Below are 17,102 nucleotides of genomic sequence, written 5' to 3' on the forward strand. Positions count from 1 at the left end.
ACCCCTAAGTTCCCCTCCCCTGTGACTAGGGGCTCTTTGCTCTCCAGCTTATTAGGGGCACTTCGGAAGCCAGTACTTCGTCCTACTCTGGTAAGAGCAGCAGAGCCTGTAGAGGCTGGAAATCCCTGTCAGTGGAAAAGTTAGGTTTTATTTGTTTCTGATAGAAAACCTCAGAGGGTCTCTATTTCTGAAGAGCTTGGTTTTCCACAATGTGTCTTCATGGGTGTGGTGTTCGATGACTTTGCGTCCCACCTGGGCCCTTTCTAAGCCTCTGTTGGCAAAATGGGATAATAGCAGGACTTAACTTTCAGGATTCAACGAGAAAATGCATAATAAAGTACTCTGTATAGTACTTAACACATAGAAAGCATGAACGTAAGCTGTGGTTGAAACAAATGACCGTACTTCACAGCACCATTTTGGCCATCGGGAGTACAGAGCTGAAAACCACCAGCTCCTCTTGCTCAAAGCTGTTAGTACCGGTAGAAATATAGGACCTACATCACCGGGTGACAGTAGGAGCCAGTCGAAGGTGTTGGGGCAGGGTGAGGGGTCAGACGTGTGTTGGGGGATGGGTGGGGTGCTGGCAATCAGGAGCACGATTTTTGAGACTGAAATGGCATGTGTGTGGATCAGGAGGGCCCCCTGATCACTGCTCATAAACTATGCAGTGCATGCAAACATTAAAAGGCCATGCCGATCCCACAAGCAGAAAAACAAAGCACACAAAGTGGAATGCATTTGAAAGCATTAAAAATAAAAACCTAACACTTTTCCTCAGTATAAAGAAAACCCTTTCTGGCTGGGTCTGCAGCAGCTATAAGCCTGGCAGGTCCTTGGGCTCAGAACATCTGGGAGGAGCAGAAGGTGCTAAGAGGAGCCTGGGGAGGTGGGGTGGGGTTGGGGTTCTTGAAATAGGCTTTTGTGAAGAGCTGCCCCTCTCAAGGGAGAGCTCTTGCCAACGTTGCGGTTGGTGGCATTGCCCAGCGTGTGCCCTGCCCAGTCCTGTCTCCCTTCTGCCCCACTGGCAGATGGGGTCGGAAGGGGTGGGGGACCCCAGCTGCTCTGCCCTCCTTGAACCCCTGGAGCATTGTTGGTTTGCTTCCTTGCTCTTTCATCGGGGACACAGTTTGGCTTCTAATCTCAAACCTCGAATTCCCTAACCACCCTCCCTCCTGGGGCTGCTCAAGTATTCAACAGTGATAATGGTAATAAATCTGATGATAGGTTTCTTCACTTGCTACAGGGAAAGCTCCCTACTTTCTCTCTCTGTTATGATGTCATTTTAACTTTTTTTTCCTTGAAAAAAAAATGCCCTTTAAATAAGACTTAAAACTTTAACTGGTTTCATCCCTCTCTCTCTCTCTCTTTTTAAATGCTGGTTTTCAATGTTTTTCCATGTGTTTCTACTCTCTACTTAATCTTTCCACGTGTTAAGCACAGAGCACAGGCCTCGGGCCGGAAGGGGGACAGAGGGTGGGCAGCCCCGGGGTTGAGGCCGACCCTGGAGCGGCAGGCTGAGGCCAGGGTGGGCTGGCGGGCCAGACCCCAGGGTTCTGGGCGCCTGCGCCATCAGCACCGAGGAAGAGGAGCAGCTGGCTAGACCTGGGTGGCTTCCGTTCCTCCCCTTCTTTCTTCCTTCACCAACGAATGTTTTGAGTTCCTTCCCCCTGCAAGGCACTGGGGCTGCAAAATGGTCCTTGTTCCCAGAGGACCCTCAACAGGCAGTGAGGCATTCCAGCTGCGGTGTCTGAAACCACCGTGCCCCCACTGACCAATGCTGGCTTCTCTCCGGGCCGGCTGAGGGCTTCTGGAAAGAGCCTTCACCCGTCTACGCTGTTTCCTCCTTCAGTCGGACGGGGATACCACCAGACTATCTACCCCAGGTTCATAGTGGATGGGTTGCTGTGGATGACTTGGGATGAAACGGGAGCATTGACATGTGGCAGGCATTGAATAGACTTCCAAAGAAGGAACTCTGCAGTGAGGGAGACACGCGGACCCTCAGCAGTGGTCCAGGGGTCCACCGCGTGCCTCAGGATGCTTGAATATCAGAGAGGAAAAGAAGAACATGGAGAACACAGAAGCTGAGAAAGAAAGAGGAGAGCCTGCCCAAAGCGCTAGGTGCTGAGGAGACCCCGCAGGGTAACTTCAGGATTAAGTTGGATCAGTTTCTTTTACTTCATACCATCCTCACTGGTTTCAAGTGTACCACATTCCCTACTCTCTAGATTATCTTCTTAGTCCTCCCTGCCCCCGTACAGCCTGCAGACAGGAACCCTGGGGGAGTCCCCGGGACTCCCCCAGGACTCACGTAGAAAGCCCTGTGGTGTGCAGGGCCGAGCTTCCTGCTGGGGTGAGCCCCGCATGTGGTCCAGAGGTCACCCTCTGAGTAATTGTGCAGAGTGCGCCTTGTGTTTCTCCCCCTGGAGGCTCGGGCACTTGCTCTCGAGCTCTCATGCCCTTGGTTGAGGGTTGCTCTCCCCTCCTGTTCTCCTGTAGGCTGCCTGGTGTGGACTAAGTGGGCTTGTGAAGCGTGTTGAGGCAGGGAGACTGGGGGTGTGTGTGCTGTCAGCTCTCCCGGGGGTAATCCCTGCAGCTGCAGTGGGAATCCAAGGTGCTCTGAGGGTGCCCAGAGGCCCTGCTCTGGTTCTGTCCACAAAGATCCAGGTTTATTCCAAGGCTTGGTGCAAACACAGCTCCCAGATGGATATTTGACCCTGGTGTTGCTTCACTGGTAGCTTCCAGACATGGCTTCTGAGGAGAGAGGCCAGCAAGTACTCAGAGCCAACGACTTCATTTACCTTAGAGATCATTTGATCAAGTAACAGACCCCCATCTCCATTCTTCATTCATCCAAATGTATATGGAGGGCTTTATGTGTGCCAACTGCTTGCCTGGCCCTCAGGGAGAAAGTGTAAACAAGAAACGTGGTTTCTGATTGTGATGAACTCACAATGCAGTGGTAGGAACTGTTCTTTGAATAAAAAAGGATTTGGGGGTCAGAGTTGTCTGGGAAAGTCTGTGTGCCACACCAGTCCCTTCTTGGGGGGTGAGGGAGGGAGGCACAGCGTGCATTAAAAACTCTTCAAGTCCTGCCGTAAGTAAACCATTTAAATATTTAACCCAGCTTTTCTTAAGTACATTTGACTATCACATGCCCAGCCTGACTCATTCCATTTTTCCCCCAGTTTTATTGAAATACAGTCGACATTTAATATTGTGTTAGTTCAAGGTGTACAATATGTTGATTTGATGTATGCATATACTGAGAAATGATCACAGTAATGAACATTCATCACCTCATGTAGTTGCCAATTTTTTTCTTGTGATGAGAACCTTTAAGATCTACTCTCTTAGCAGTCTTCAGATGTACAATATATTAACTGTAGTCACCATGCTGTATATTATAGATCCACAACTTTTTTTTATTACTGGGATTCTACCTTTGGACTACCTTCACTCAGTTCCCTTACCACTTACCCCCTCTGCCTCTGGCAACCACCAATCTGTTCTCAGTATTTTCAGTGTTTTTAAAATCCACATATAAGGGAGATTGTACAATATTTGCCTTTCTCTGAGTTCACTTAGTACAATGCTTTGAAGGTCCATCGATATTGTTGCAAATGACAGGATTTCCTTTTTTATGGCTGAATGATATTCCATTGTTATATACATATACACATACATGTATTTTCTTTTTTTTTAATTGTTTTTTTTTTAAAGATTTTATTTATTTATTTGAGAGAGAGAATGAGAGAGAGCACGAGCGGGAAGAGGGTCAGAGGGAGAAGCAGACTCCCCGCTGAGCAGGGAGCCCGATGCGGGACTCGATCCCGGGACTCCAGGATCATGACCTGAGCCGAAGGCAGTCGCTTAACCAACTGAGCCACCCAGGCGCCCTACATGTATTTTCTTTATCCATTCATCCATTGATGGGCACTTAGGGTGGTTCTATGTCTTGGCTACTGTGGCTAGTGCTGCAGTGAGCATGGGTGTGCAGATGTCTCTTCAAGATAGTGATTTTAGGGGCACGTGGGTGACTCAGTTGGTTAAGCATCTGCCTTTGGCTCAGTCAGGATCCCAGGGTCCTGGGATGGAGCCCTGCATCGGGCTCCCTGCTCAGTGGGGAGTCTGCTTCTCCCTCTGCCTTCTTGTGTGCACGCTCTCTCTCTCTCAAATAAATAAAGTCTTTAAAAAAAAGATGGTGCTTTCAGGGGTGCCTGATGAGCTCAGTCAGTAGAGCATGTGACTCTTGATCTCTGGGTTGTGAGTTCAAACTCCATGTTGGGTGTAGAGATTACTTAACATAAACAGAATTAAAAAAAAAAGATTCATTAAAAAAAAGTAGTGGTTTCATTTCCTCCAAATCGTACCTGTAAGTGGGATTGCTGGATCATACGGTAGTACTGTTTTTAATCCTGGGGGGGAAGCACCATACTGTTTTCCATAGTGGCGGCACCAATCACTCTGCTTTCAACATGAGGGTCGGGGGAGTTCCTGTGTCCTGATTTTGCCTCCCCGCCCTCCCCCGTGAATTTGTGTTTGCCTTCGCACAGTGCCTGCCCTCCCCCTCCCTCGGTGGATCCTTCATGCCCTTCCCAGCTGCTCTCTTCTCTGGCACTTCTCTTACTCACACCTAGATGTTAGTGACTCAGTGCTACCCATTTGAATTTATTTAGAGGGCAGCCCCTTTTAAAGCTTTAATAGAATAGTACTTGAGCCAAAGGAACAACTAATGGAAGAATTGAAAGTGCTCTGGCACCTGTTCAGGCAGAGTTTTCGATAGAGTGGGCAGGTCCCAGGGCTGCCTGTCAAATCACTTTGCCTAAGAAGGTTCCTCCTTAATATGTAAAAGCCTTCCACAAGTGTTTTGGAAACCAGGTCTTGCTGATGGCAGATGAGCAGGAGAAGGAGAACTGCCGACTGGTGGTGTTTTAAGGTACGACTGGAATCCAGAATTCAGTGTTTGGTGCCGTCTCTGCCTCTCCCTTCCCTGGTCTGTTTCCTCGTATGTCCAGGGTACATCAGATCTCTTGATGTGCCAGCCTCCTAGGGTTATCATGTGTGGAAACTTCTCTCTCATTATATATGTAAATATGTATGTCTAAGTACGTATGTATATGTATATAAAATGTATGTGGCATGATGCAAACAGTGGTTGCTAATGTTGTTTCTGATTTGCTTTGGTCTTGCCCCCTTAGAGTAAGTAGTCATAGGACAGCAGTTGGGAGTAATAACTAATACTTACTGAGCACTCACTGTAAGTACCACACGGAGGACTTAATCTGAGTTATCACACTTAGGTCTTGGGTCCTAAGGGATTTGAGATGGGGATAGTCTCCCATTCTTCCTTGTCCTCAGGTCTTCCTTTGCAGGGACAGGTGGAAGAGTGAAGGAGCTAGCTGACGTTGGAATAAGGGAGAACAGGAGTGATGCCTTCAGAAGGAGAGAGGGCCGGGGAGATGGGAGAGGAGCAAGGGAGGAAAGGGAAAAAAGGGAAGTGAGCTGGATGCCTTTGTTTGCCCGTTGGATACCCTCCACCTTGCACCTGCTCTCTGCTCCTGGGCTCCCCCAACTTTTCCAGCTTCTGGCGGGTTTGGCTACTGGGGGAGGGAGGAGTGAGAGGTGGCGTGTTTATTCCTGGTCACCTCACCACAGGCTGGCTGTGACCCTTTGCTCAAGGTCACATCACCCCTCTCCATGCAGCCATTCTTTCTAGGTTCTGGTGTCTGCTCCCTCTGCTTCTCCAGGCTTGGGGTTACACCAACTCCTTCTGTCGCCAGCCCTAGGTCCCCGCAACCCCCATTGCCGGCCTCTTTACACCCTGTGCTTAGCTTTGTAAATTTTCTGTTTTTGAAACTCTTCTTAACTACCCATTTGGGTATCCTGTCTGTCTGGGAGCCTGAGGTGGCCGATAGGACGGTCACCAGCTCCGAAGGCAGAGCATAGATGAAGGCTTAAGGTGTCTTTACTCCTGAGGGTGCCCCCACCCTATCCAGGCTGAGGCCTCTGGGCTGGAATGTAGGAGTCAGGTTTGACCCTCCCTCCAGGGAAGGCCATGGGCTTCTCCCCTGCCTCTCAGGTAGCCCCTCTGGATTGTTGCCGGAAAACCTATTTGTATCCGGAAGCCCACGTTCTGGGCACACGAATTTGGTGCCCAGATGGTGCCTGTATTTACAAAAGCCCAGCGCACTGACAGGACCTGCAGACACATGGATAAATATTTTGCCTCTCTTCTTAGGCAATATTTGAGTCTTTCACATTTAATTGCTGTCAAAGACAGGATGCTTGCATCCCCGAGGCAAAGCAAATAGTGAGGCCTCCAGCGGGGCTGTTTCAGCAGCTTCAGCCAGGCTCTCGGGCTGATCACCTGCAGCGCCAAGTGTCAGGTGGCTGGGGGGGCCGGGGGTGAGGGAGACGGAGGCAGCCGGCCGCAGCCTGCCTGGAACCGGTGGCCACTTGCTGAGTTTGTTTTGAGCCCGAGAAAACCTGCTCTTGGCCAAGAAATCTGATACTTTTCTCAGACATCCGCGATGGGCACCCATCTGGCCATTTCCAGGGAGATCTTGCTTGGTGTCTCCGAAGCGGAGTCCAGCACGACCCGCTCGACTGTACATATTGCTGATGATCCAGATTCTTGATACAGTTCTCTACCCTTTATATTTTCCTCTCCTGTTTCTTCTTAAAACAAACAAAACAAAACCCAGAAACCTCGACCTCGTTGCCCCTTGGATTACATTTACAAGTGTGGTGAGAGGCTGTTCTGCGTCTCTCTGGTTTTTTCCCACCTCGCTGTGATCAGATAAGCCTCTCCTTACAGTATCCAGATAGGGAAGGAGTGTTTGCTGTAGACGCAGAGTTCTGCAGCCATCACTTCCTTTTATTCATTAGATTCTGATTTGCCTCAATTATTTTGGTCCCTTGCATGGAACAGAAGCAGTTGGATGCCTTGCCCACTGTGGTTTTACAGAGGGCGCCTCCGATTATTCATTCCTTTCCTCCCAGCACATGTTACTGGTGCTTACCCTGGGCTGGGAGCTGGGGAGAGCGAAATGAATGGATAAGACCAGTCCCTGACCTTGAGAAACTCATAATCTGGTGGGGGAGCGAGGCGTGTAAACAGATAAATCATAGCCCATCGGTGTGCTTGCCGCAGGAGGGCAGGAGCGCGGGGAGGAGAGCGGAGGGACCGGGTTGAACCACTTACTGCTTCTCTGTAGCGGGGCGCAATCCAAGCTGCAAGGAAGGGCTTTGCCCAGGAGCCGCCATTTTGGCTACTTCTTGGGAGGGTTAGGGGTGCATCAGGGGAAGAAAGATAGGAGAGTAGGTGCAGAGTCCTGATGGATACAGCTGATCCAGGGCAGGGGTAGGGAAGGCCACCCGGCTGGGACTTCCCGCCTGAGGAGTGTGAGGTTTATCCCGTGTGTAAGAGAGACCACAGTTTCCTTTCTGGAATAGAGTCCAAGCAGCGGTGTGGAGGGTGACCTGGCGGAGGGAAGCTGCAGTCAGACACTTCTGGGTTCTCATCCTGGCGCTGCTGTTTCCTTGAGAAGGTCACTTCATTTTTTTGAGCCTCTTTTCTCGCTTGTGAAATGTGATCATATTATGCCAATGGTCACAGGAACGCCTACTTAATTGGGTTATATGAAGGATGAAGTAAGACAATATCCAGCACAGGGTTTTCTGCCATTGGGATAAGTACAGAACATGGAGGGTTACAAGTGGGTTGGGGATGTTGGTTCCTTCACAGGGAGGCTGACGGGGCCCAGGCAGCTGCATCCATTTATCCCAGGGAGCCTTGCACACATCTCGTCTGTGTGTGCCATGACATGAGTCAAGTTGGAAACCATTGTTTTCTGAAGCACTTGGCAAGTGTTTCCTACAAGCAAGTCCTCAGTAAATGTGGCCGTTTGTTGAGATGGGTCATTGTATTCACACAACTACTCTAGAGGCTGAGGGCACAGAGGATGGGCTGGCTTCCAGGGACACTTCTGAGGTAGAACTGACAGAATTTGGTGACCAGTTGGGTGTCAGGGAGGATGGGCCCCACTAGAGAGGGGGAGGCATTGGGGATGGCCGGGGGATTTATTATGTTGTAGACTGAATGGGAGGTTGATGCTATTCAAGGAGATTGTCATGGAAGTCAGAGCACGTGGGCTTAGGGTATGAACGTTACTGGAGATGGTCTGATAGACTGCTTTCCCAAGAAGGCAGGGCAAGATAGCAGGTTAGGGAAGAAGGAAGACCCGGTGGGGGTGTGGTCAGGGGGGAATGCCGGGGGCACGTGAGAGACTTGAGGACATTTAAAGGCTAAGGGGACAGAGGCAGAGGAGGTGAAGAAGGAAAAGTGTGTCTAACACTTTCTCCAAACTTTGCCTCCCGGCACAGTGTCTGTCCCATTGGAGGAGTGTCTGCCAATAACTGACAGTAGGGCAGTTGTCCAGATATGATTTACAATAAGGCATCTGATTCATGAGAGGGACTGTCCAAATTACTGCCCTCCACCAATTGCCGGGTTCCCTGCTGACAGTGTGCCAGGGGTCAAACAATTCAATCAGGTGCCACCACTTACAAATTGAAAATCAGTGGGGTGCAAAATGGATTACCATCAAAATCTATTCAGGTGCAAAACCACATTTTAAAACCCCAGCCCTTAGAAATCACCTCTTCCCTGATTCTTTACAATCCCCTGACATTGAGTTTTAATATTCCCCAGATATTTGTAAGCGTCAAAAGACATGCCTGCAGGAGACCAAAAGTGACAAGGAAGGAACTCCCAGTTGGGCCTTTCTTTTGGAATTTGCAAACATGCTGGATGTATGAATTAATACATTGGTAATTCTTTTAGATTCTCAGGGGCAACCGTTCTCAAACTGAGGCATACAACAGAATCACCCAAGGGCTTATTAAAATTCCGATTGCAGGCTCTACCTCTGAGTTTCTGATTCGGCAGCGCTGGGATTAGGCCTGGGAAATGACATTTCTAGCAAGTTCCCAGAGGATGCGGGTGGGCCCTGGACCACACTTTGAGAAACTCTGCTCTGAGTTACAGGAGTACTTTGATAAGTTGGCAATGCATGCTTTGCTAGTCAAATTATCAGGAAAGATTCCATTGGACCAGGTGTTGAGTGTGTTAAGGGGCTTGATTTTTTTCCCCCCAAGAAGCCTGAGAAGAGGCTGGCTCAAGGAGACAGACATGGATTTGAGGGCTTTGTGCTCAGAGGTGAGGTTGGGGCATGGGATGGAGGCAAGAGAAGAGGCCACTCTTGCTCACTCTTCCACGAGACGGCAGGTGCTGCAGGCACAGATGACCTCATTAAGGCCAGAGCCTGTTCTGCGTTGGTCCATGGATACAAACTGTTCCTGTCTTTTGATGCCACACCTCTTCCCATCACTTGAAAGTTGATTTTCTTAAGGTTAAACAACCACAGGCACTACTTTCTTAGCAAGCTGCTATCAGCCTAAGCTTTGACTCTTCCCATCCCTGAATGATGCCACGGAGGTATTTTTCTATCTCAATCGATGGTGTTTGACTTAAGTTCTACTCTGTGGAGAGTAGACATGACTTTTTGGAGTTGAAGTTACTGCCTTGTATAAACTATAGGTGTCACCAGGCCCGATAGGAAACGAGTCTTTTTCCCCAGCACAGAACAATGGGTCCTAGAAACTGCCCCAGACATGGTTGCTGCCTCTTTAACGTTCAGTTTCCCATCTCTCTTTGGCAGGAGAAATTGAGCGATGCACGTACATCAAATACCACTACTCCTCAGCCACCATCCCCAGGAACCTCACTTTCAACATCACGAAGACCATCCGTCAGGATGAGTGGCATGCCCTTCGTAAGTACACCTGAGTTTATTTCTTTGGCGGTGACCTTTGGAGGTCGTGGAGGTTTGGACGCCCATCAGCAGCCTGGTCTGGACGGATGGATGCGCCTGTTAGACCTGTGGATAGTCTCAGAGCGCAACAGCAGTTCCTTAAAGTGTCAATACCTGGGTCAGAATTGCCTCCGCTGGCTTTGATTGCCTTAGATTTAAAGAGTTTGCTTCTAAAATTAAAAACAGGGGCGCCTGGCTGGCTCAGTTGGTAGACCACGTGACTCTCGATCTTGGGGTTGTGAGTTTCAAGTCCCACCTTGGGAGGGAGAGCCTACTTTAAAAAAATAAATCAAGGCAACAAATAAATGTAACATAAAAGACAATTAAATAAAAAAAAAACCCCAAAACAATGAACAGACAATGATGGGTAATCTTACTTCGTTACCGGGTAGGCGTTTATGATTTCACCTACCTAACGAAGCCAGCTCCTGGGATCTCACTTCAGCGCCTCTCCTGAGTTGCTTGGAGTATTATCGTGGCAACCTGTTGAATCCCTTGTGCCATTCTTTGTATGGGGTGAGGCCAGCTGGGGGTTGCAGGCTGCATAGCGTTGGGAGTTTGCATCTGGGTGGGTTGCTAAGGCATAGGATCTCATCCTCAGTTTAGGAGTTTCTGTTGCCCCAAGAATGAGAGACTTGGGGACCCAGTTCACATGTGATTGCTCAGCAGAGGTCAGAATATCTGCCTCCAGCGGTTAGGGAGTTTCTTGGTCAGGGACCCTCAAAGACTCTAATTATGGTAAGAGGATGACTTCATGAGCAAACAGTTGGCTGTTTTCATTTTTCTGTTCCATGGGCACATCCTGCTCGTCCGTGTCTGGGAAACTGTCCTTCGCTGGTGGCACAGTTCTTCAGAGGGCACATTCTGCTCCGAGTTGTTTCTGTTGCATTTGTTACTTCTTTCCTGCTGCAGGTCCCCCCCCCCCGCCCCCCGCCCCACCCCGTAATATCACAAGGCTAAAAATCTGTTAACATTTATATGCGAGGGAGGGTCTTTTATTGTTTGCTCAATTGTTCCGTCAACTTTGAAGAAGGTTGAAAACCTCTTTCTTCCCTTTATTGTTGCCTAGTTATGTTTTGCATGCCTGGGGTCCCACAGGTGTCTTCCACTTGTTAGTTTGGCTTCAACCAAACGACTGTGGATTGAGGTGGTGGGAGGTGAGAGGGGCGAGTAAGATTAAAACAGAGCAACGATTCATTGGTTTCAGGAAAAAAGGCTGTGCCCAGGTGTCTGGATGATTGTTGCCACCACTGGCCCGAAGTGATAGGGCAGATGTCAGTGGATGGGAAGGCGTTAACCAAATTGTTACCTTCAGGCTTTGACATTACTAGAGAGAGTAACCAGAACATGGGGACAGAAGGCTAATGTTGCAATTCCCATGTACTAGACATTGAGCTAGGCTTACACATACTTATTTAACTTTAATGTGAGATTTGTCTTAGAGATTCTAGTACTCAGGATTACTAATTTTTTTTTTTTGGATGTAGACACTTAAGGAGACAAATACATAAATACCCGAAAATGCCTATTTCCCGCATTACATTGGTCTACTGTAACAGAAGCCCACAGTAGATGTTCAAGATTCCTGATAAGCCTTGCTGAGTAACCACTTAAATATAACTTAAGTTATGGGGGTCATAACAGAATCTAAGAAAGAAGAAGTGATTGACGTAGCTTCAGTTCGTATTTACTCAGTTCAGCCAAAGGTACTGAGTTTTTCTATGTACAGGCACATAGTGGATACTGAGGCCACAAGGAACTCTGAAAGAGCTCACACCTGGAGGTGGAGGTGGGTGGGGGAGGGACATATTCACAAAGCAAATAATTACAAGGCAGTGTGATCATTACAATATGGTATAATTGTTTCAAGCAATTAAGATAGTTTGTGAAAGTTTTCCAGCAAGAAGGAGAATTAGTATAAGTTGCACCGATGCATTTCAAGGGAAACCCAATAGAATGCTATTGGCTGCGCACAGTAGAAACGCAGAATTCGACTAGATTACCCATTGCAGCATTGCTGGAATTGTTATGTGGTGTTGGCAAAGACTGAGAGAGGAGGCTAGTGCCAAGGTTTGTGGAATTTTCTTTGAGTCCAGTGTCTCTGGGGTCCTTATTCTGCAACTCTGGTACCACTGGGTTCTGCAAAATCAAGTGTGCCGCTTATGCTTGTGAATTGGGGTACTACTAGATCTCTGCTTTTAATGGATAAAAGCTCTCTCAGCATGCGAAGGTTTTTGGCATCCCATGGTGGGTGAAGTGGAGGGTACTCTTTGGTGAGGGATTTGTCTGTTTCACAAAGTGGCCTAATGGGCTTTTATTAAGCAGGCAGAGAACATTTGCCATTCCTGACATCGATGACGCTATTTTTAGCCAGAGGGCAGGTGAGCATCTCTCACATCTGAAGTTGGTGCTAAATGTAATTGGCAATGCTGGCATAATGGGAAAGGATAATAAATGTCAATTTTAATTTTCAAAGGTCAGATAGATATTAAGTAGGAAGTGGGTTCATGAGTCCCCTTTCAAATAAAGTAGAAACTACAAAGACTAGCAAACCCCTACGACCAAGCTTTGAAAATTAAAAAAAAAAAAATCAGACTCTGATTTCTTATTTGAGAGTTCTGTGCTCTGTAATACTGTAAATGAGATCAAATAAATCCATTTGATACCAGGTTGGTTATCATTTTGGAATTTGACCATAATATCTTACATTCTATCATTTCGCTTAATAGATCATATCTGCCAAAGGCAAGAAATCAATTTTTTTTCTGAAAGAACTTGGTAAATATTTCAGACTTTGCTTAAACTGAGGTTAAACATTTCTCGTTAGGGATTTGCATGGGGTCATCACCCCTTGATGTGGGGAAAAACTATTTTTTTCAAATAGGAAAAGCACGGTTTGGTTTAAAACTGCGCTGTGGTTTCTGAACAGTTAACACCACCAGTGGGAGGCTTCACTGTTTGGCTGAGAGCTCATCCACTTTATGGTCAAGTGAATAGTAGGCGAAAGAATAAAATTATTTGTAGGTCACTAGGCTTATAAATCCAAGTGTAAAGAGATAATAACCACCTTGGGAAATAAAGGTGAGAACCAAATGTGTGTGTGTGTTGTGGGGGTGGTCTCTGAGGTTCGAGCGCCCACTTGTCTGAGTGACTTGCTGGTGAGGTTTTGACTTGCTGGCGAGGCGTTTGTCCAGCCCCCGTGGGTCTGACCCAGATCCTCCTGCCCCCTCCAGCGCTGGGCCAGTGAGAATGGGATGGTGGAGACGGGAGATGCGCTTGGCCAGTGCCACCCTCCGGGTGGGTTGTCCAGTGTAATGTTTTGAATGTGACAGAATCCGATGAGCGGCAGTGAGGGGAAAGCAGGTTGGCACTGCGGTGGCACCCGAAACAGTGCCACTTCCTCTTTTCACTAGAAAATAATGTCCCCACAGGCTTTTCGTGCTCTACAGCTCCGTCTGAGGTTGCAGCCCTTGTTAGGAGGATTCTGTGTCCTCCTGCCACCTCCAAGGGCCTCTGAGGCCATCCCCAGTGGCTCTGCCTTTGCTCTGTGTGCCACTGGCGTCCCTTTGGCATGCGCTTTCAGAGCAGATGGAGGTCTGCACGTGGCTGTTGGCTGGGCAAGGGGAGGTGGGAGGGCGGACAGCCTGGGTGGCCCGCGAGAGGCCCTGGGGAGACAGGAGGCCTAGAAAGCTGGGTCTGGGAAGACGTCCCTGAGAGATGAGTGCTTCTGCAAGAGGGAGTTGGCACAGAGTGGAGCTGCACCGGGTGACCCTGGGGAGGCTAGCAGGTGGTACCGAGGAGGAGCCTGCCTGGGGGCCGCAGGGCAGGCGCCTGGTGGAGGATGCGAGAAGGATACGCCTTCTTACCCTCTGATCTCTGCTTTGCTGCTGCCGGGTTTCCCCTGGGGTCTGAGCCCCAGGACTCCTGAGTTGCCGTTCGTGTGCACTCGGGGGTTTTTCATTCCACATGGCGTTTTCAGGATGGAGGTTTCAGCTCACAGCTGATTGCCCCTGGCAGCGGGAGTCAGGGGGCCGGGACTCCACTTCCCTGCAAACAGATCCTGTCCGTTATCTCTCAAGAGGCTGAGAGCCAAGAAAGCTAGAGTTTTTTATATATTTATTTTTTTAAAGCCTCCTTCTGTCAAGACTGAAAGTTCAGTTAATTAGATCTGATGGTCACACGGCACATTTCCAGCTGACCAGGGAGGGAAAGAGAAGGAGGAATGATCTCCTCCTCCTGACACGGGCATCCCTGCTCCCCCGTCCTCCTGAGGGCGCTCCTCCGACAACACGCAAACACGCTCACACAGTAGCTCTGGAAAGTGGGATCCAAGAAATAAGATCTGTCGTTAAAGAGGGAGGAGGGGCGAGGAGGGAGGGGGCGTAGGGGAGGGAGACAGACGGAGATGGAGCCTGAGGCTGTCAAGAAGCAAGGGCATTTCAGTGGCTGTGCTGAAAGAGGGAGAAGAAATCAAAATCCAGAAGTTTCTTTTCTAATGTAGACCCTCGAATGACACACCTGGCTTCCTGCCCCAAGGTTTGAGGTTGCTCATAGCGGGGGGGGCCTGTAGGGTAGCTCAGTTTTGGGGGGCAGCCCCCACCCAGGCTGGTGTATGGTGAGCAGCTCAGGGTGTCCTGCTGCTCTGTTGTGCATTTCAGTGCGGAACCCTCACCTTACTCTGCTTGGCCAAGCCCTACTTGGTCTCCTCCTCTTCTGGACTCTTCCACCCCCTCTCCTCTTTCCGTAAGTAGTGCATCCTGCCCCTGGACCCTAGTCTCCCTGGGCTGCTGTCTCACTCCTTCTAGCCACCCCCAGGTCATGCCCACCTCTTGTGCCCTAGGCTACTTCCTGCTCTTCCCCCTGGCCTTGGCCTTCTGGACTTGGATTTATGTTGGCTCCTTGCCTGATGGCACTTGCCTTTTCCTCTCCCAGTGGACTGCCCTGGCAGCTCCTGGACCAGCCTGTTCATCTACCCTCTGGACTTTCCTCCCACTCAGACCTCTGGGCTCCAAGCTCAGGACTTGCCTGGATTTCTGGTTCTTCCTTCCCCAGCCATCCCTGGTCAGGACAAGATGAATGTGGTAGACTAAGGGGCTTGGGATGAAAAGAAAATAACAGTAATTAACTTTGTTCATACCCACAGTAACGCCCCTCAGAGGGTGGCTCGAGGTTTCCTCCTAGGAGCCCAGCCACAGTGTTCCAGATCCTTTGCAGACAGAGTAACGGAGCCAGGGAGAAAGGGGCTGCCTAGAGGTTCCACCTTGGCCTCAGAGGAATCTGAGACTCAGAATCCAGGTCTTAACTGCAGCTGACTCCCTCCAGCTATTTTTTTCCTTTCTGTTTCTGGCTGCTGTTATGTAAAACAGCCCAATCAAGTAAACATCCCAGACATTAGAAGGTCCCCTGCAGTGTCAGCCATTTTCCTTCCCCTGCATCCGCATTGGAGCCCAGCCCTCGGGAGGCTCTTAACTGTGTGCAATCTGTTGCGAGCTGCCTCTTGCTTGCAAGACTGGCCCCCATGGCCATCCCAGAATTGTGGAAGCTTGGTTGCCCAGAAACTCAATCATCAGGGCATCACCATATGCCACTTGGTGTCCTAAAGTATTTGCTTTTTGCAAATCACCTTTGTCTTTCTGCCCCACCCAGCCCTTGCAGGGAATGTTGTAAACTTTTGAGGATCCCCATGGGCTGCTCCATGCCTGTCCTCTCAGTGCTCCCGTGGTTTTTCTGCAGCAAGTCAGGCAGAGAACACAAACCCCCTTCACGTGCTGTTGCACTTCTACCTGCCCTTGCAGCAATAACTCCTGCCAGGACACACCTTTTCTCACAGCTTCCCCCGCCTGTCAAAAATTCGATGAACTTGTTTGTACAAAGGTGTTCATGTCTTTTTGGATTACCTCCCCAGTAGTATTTTTAATTTTCGGAAGACCTAACCCAAAGGGATGGCAGTGAGGTGGTTAAAGGTAGTGTGGAGATCCTTAAAATCATAATGCATATGCTCTCCCTCCCACCTACTTAGGTGGCTGGCCTGGCTAGGGCTCGGTGACAGAAATGGAGTGGACAGGATGGGGGTTTATTTCTGAGGTGGCCCCGGGAGTGGGAAGGAAGGAAGCCTCGGGTAAAAGGTGGGGTGGAGTAGGGTACCACCCCTTCTGTTAAAGATGCGCTGATGACCCACGTACTGAAGCAAATCTGAGGACCCCCATGCCGGTGTAATTGTGGTTTTCAACCACAGTTCATCTGAATGTTCAGGTCCAAGTTTGTGTGGGGCATTAGTTGGAAGTCTGGCCTCGAGGCATTCACTCAGCTTCTGCAGATTGGAAGCTACTTTCTTCCGGCTGAGCATTGTGATACGGACGTCACAAAGGAGAAATGGGCACAACCCCACTGACATCCCTCACCCATTTGTTCATTTACTCATTCAGTATTCATGGAGAAGCCCTGTGTTAGGTGCTGGAGGGGATATTAAAAGGTATTCTGCTTTCCAAATTGGATGATATATTTCCAGGTGCCAACCTGGCCAGGGATCAGACTGCTTGTTGCTTAATGTTTATTGACTACCCAGAGCGTGCAGGCTAATGCTACTGACGTGCACACATCATGGGTCCCGAACTCCACACCTAAGTCAGCAAGAATTCCTTGTAGAGGGCATAAAAGCAAAATAGAAGCCCAAACTACCCTATCACAGAGGCATGGCCTGTTTTTTTTTAGAGCAAGGGAGAAGTGGGGATGACCTGCGATCTTCCCTTTTCTTGGCCCTCTGAGGGAACTGTCCCAGCTCTAGGTGCTGAAAAGGAAGCTCCGTATGGCTTGTGATTCCTCTTTCCAACAACTATGACAATCACGGCTCACTATCCAGGCACACTGTAATCGTCGGGCTCGGGGTGGGGGGTGGCTGGGGAGGAACAAAAGCAGAACCTGAGTGTTCCAGCGGGCGGGGACGGCTCAGCAACAGTGAATGTGGCTTGGATGAGGCATGGATGTCTGGGCAGCAGACACTTGCCATCAAGGTAGTGGGTCAGCAGGATGAATACCGCGGGTACTACTTTGGGGGCTTCAGGACTACATGATCCAGTTCTTACAGGCCCCACTTCTATAGGAGATCTAGAGCACTAGGGAATTAGAATAAGGAATAGAGAAGAGTGCCTGAGAAAATCCTACTTTTAAGATCTGGGTTGCACAGGTCAAGGGGTATCATGCCTTGAACAAGATGGGAGATCA

General features: G+C 49.2%; 1 protein-coding gene across 1 annotated transcript in view; it reads left to right on the forward strand.

The window, feature by feature from the left end:
- The window catches only part of TMEM178B (transmembrane protein 178B), a 336,563-nt gene that overhangs the window by 103,897 nt on the left and 215,564 nt on the right, over positions 1 to 17,102 (forward strand). Inside the window, exon 2 of the mRNA XM_025854845.2 lies at positions 9,729 to 9,842. Coding sequence (XP_025710630.1) covers positions 9,729 to 9,842 — 114 coding nt within the window. The remainder of the gene's footprint in view (positions 1 to 9,728; positions 9,843 to 17,102) is intronic.

The sequence above is a fragment of the Callorhinus ursinus genome, unplaced genomic scaffold (assembly GCF_003265705.2).
Source record: "Callorhinus ursinus isolate GAN/ISIS: 27379988/994484 unplaced genomic scaffold, GSC_fseal_2.0 scaffold12, whole genome shotgun sequence".
Lineage (NCBI taxonomy): Eukaryota > Metazoa > Chordata > Mammalia > Carnivora > Otariidae > Callorhinus > Callorhinus ursinus.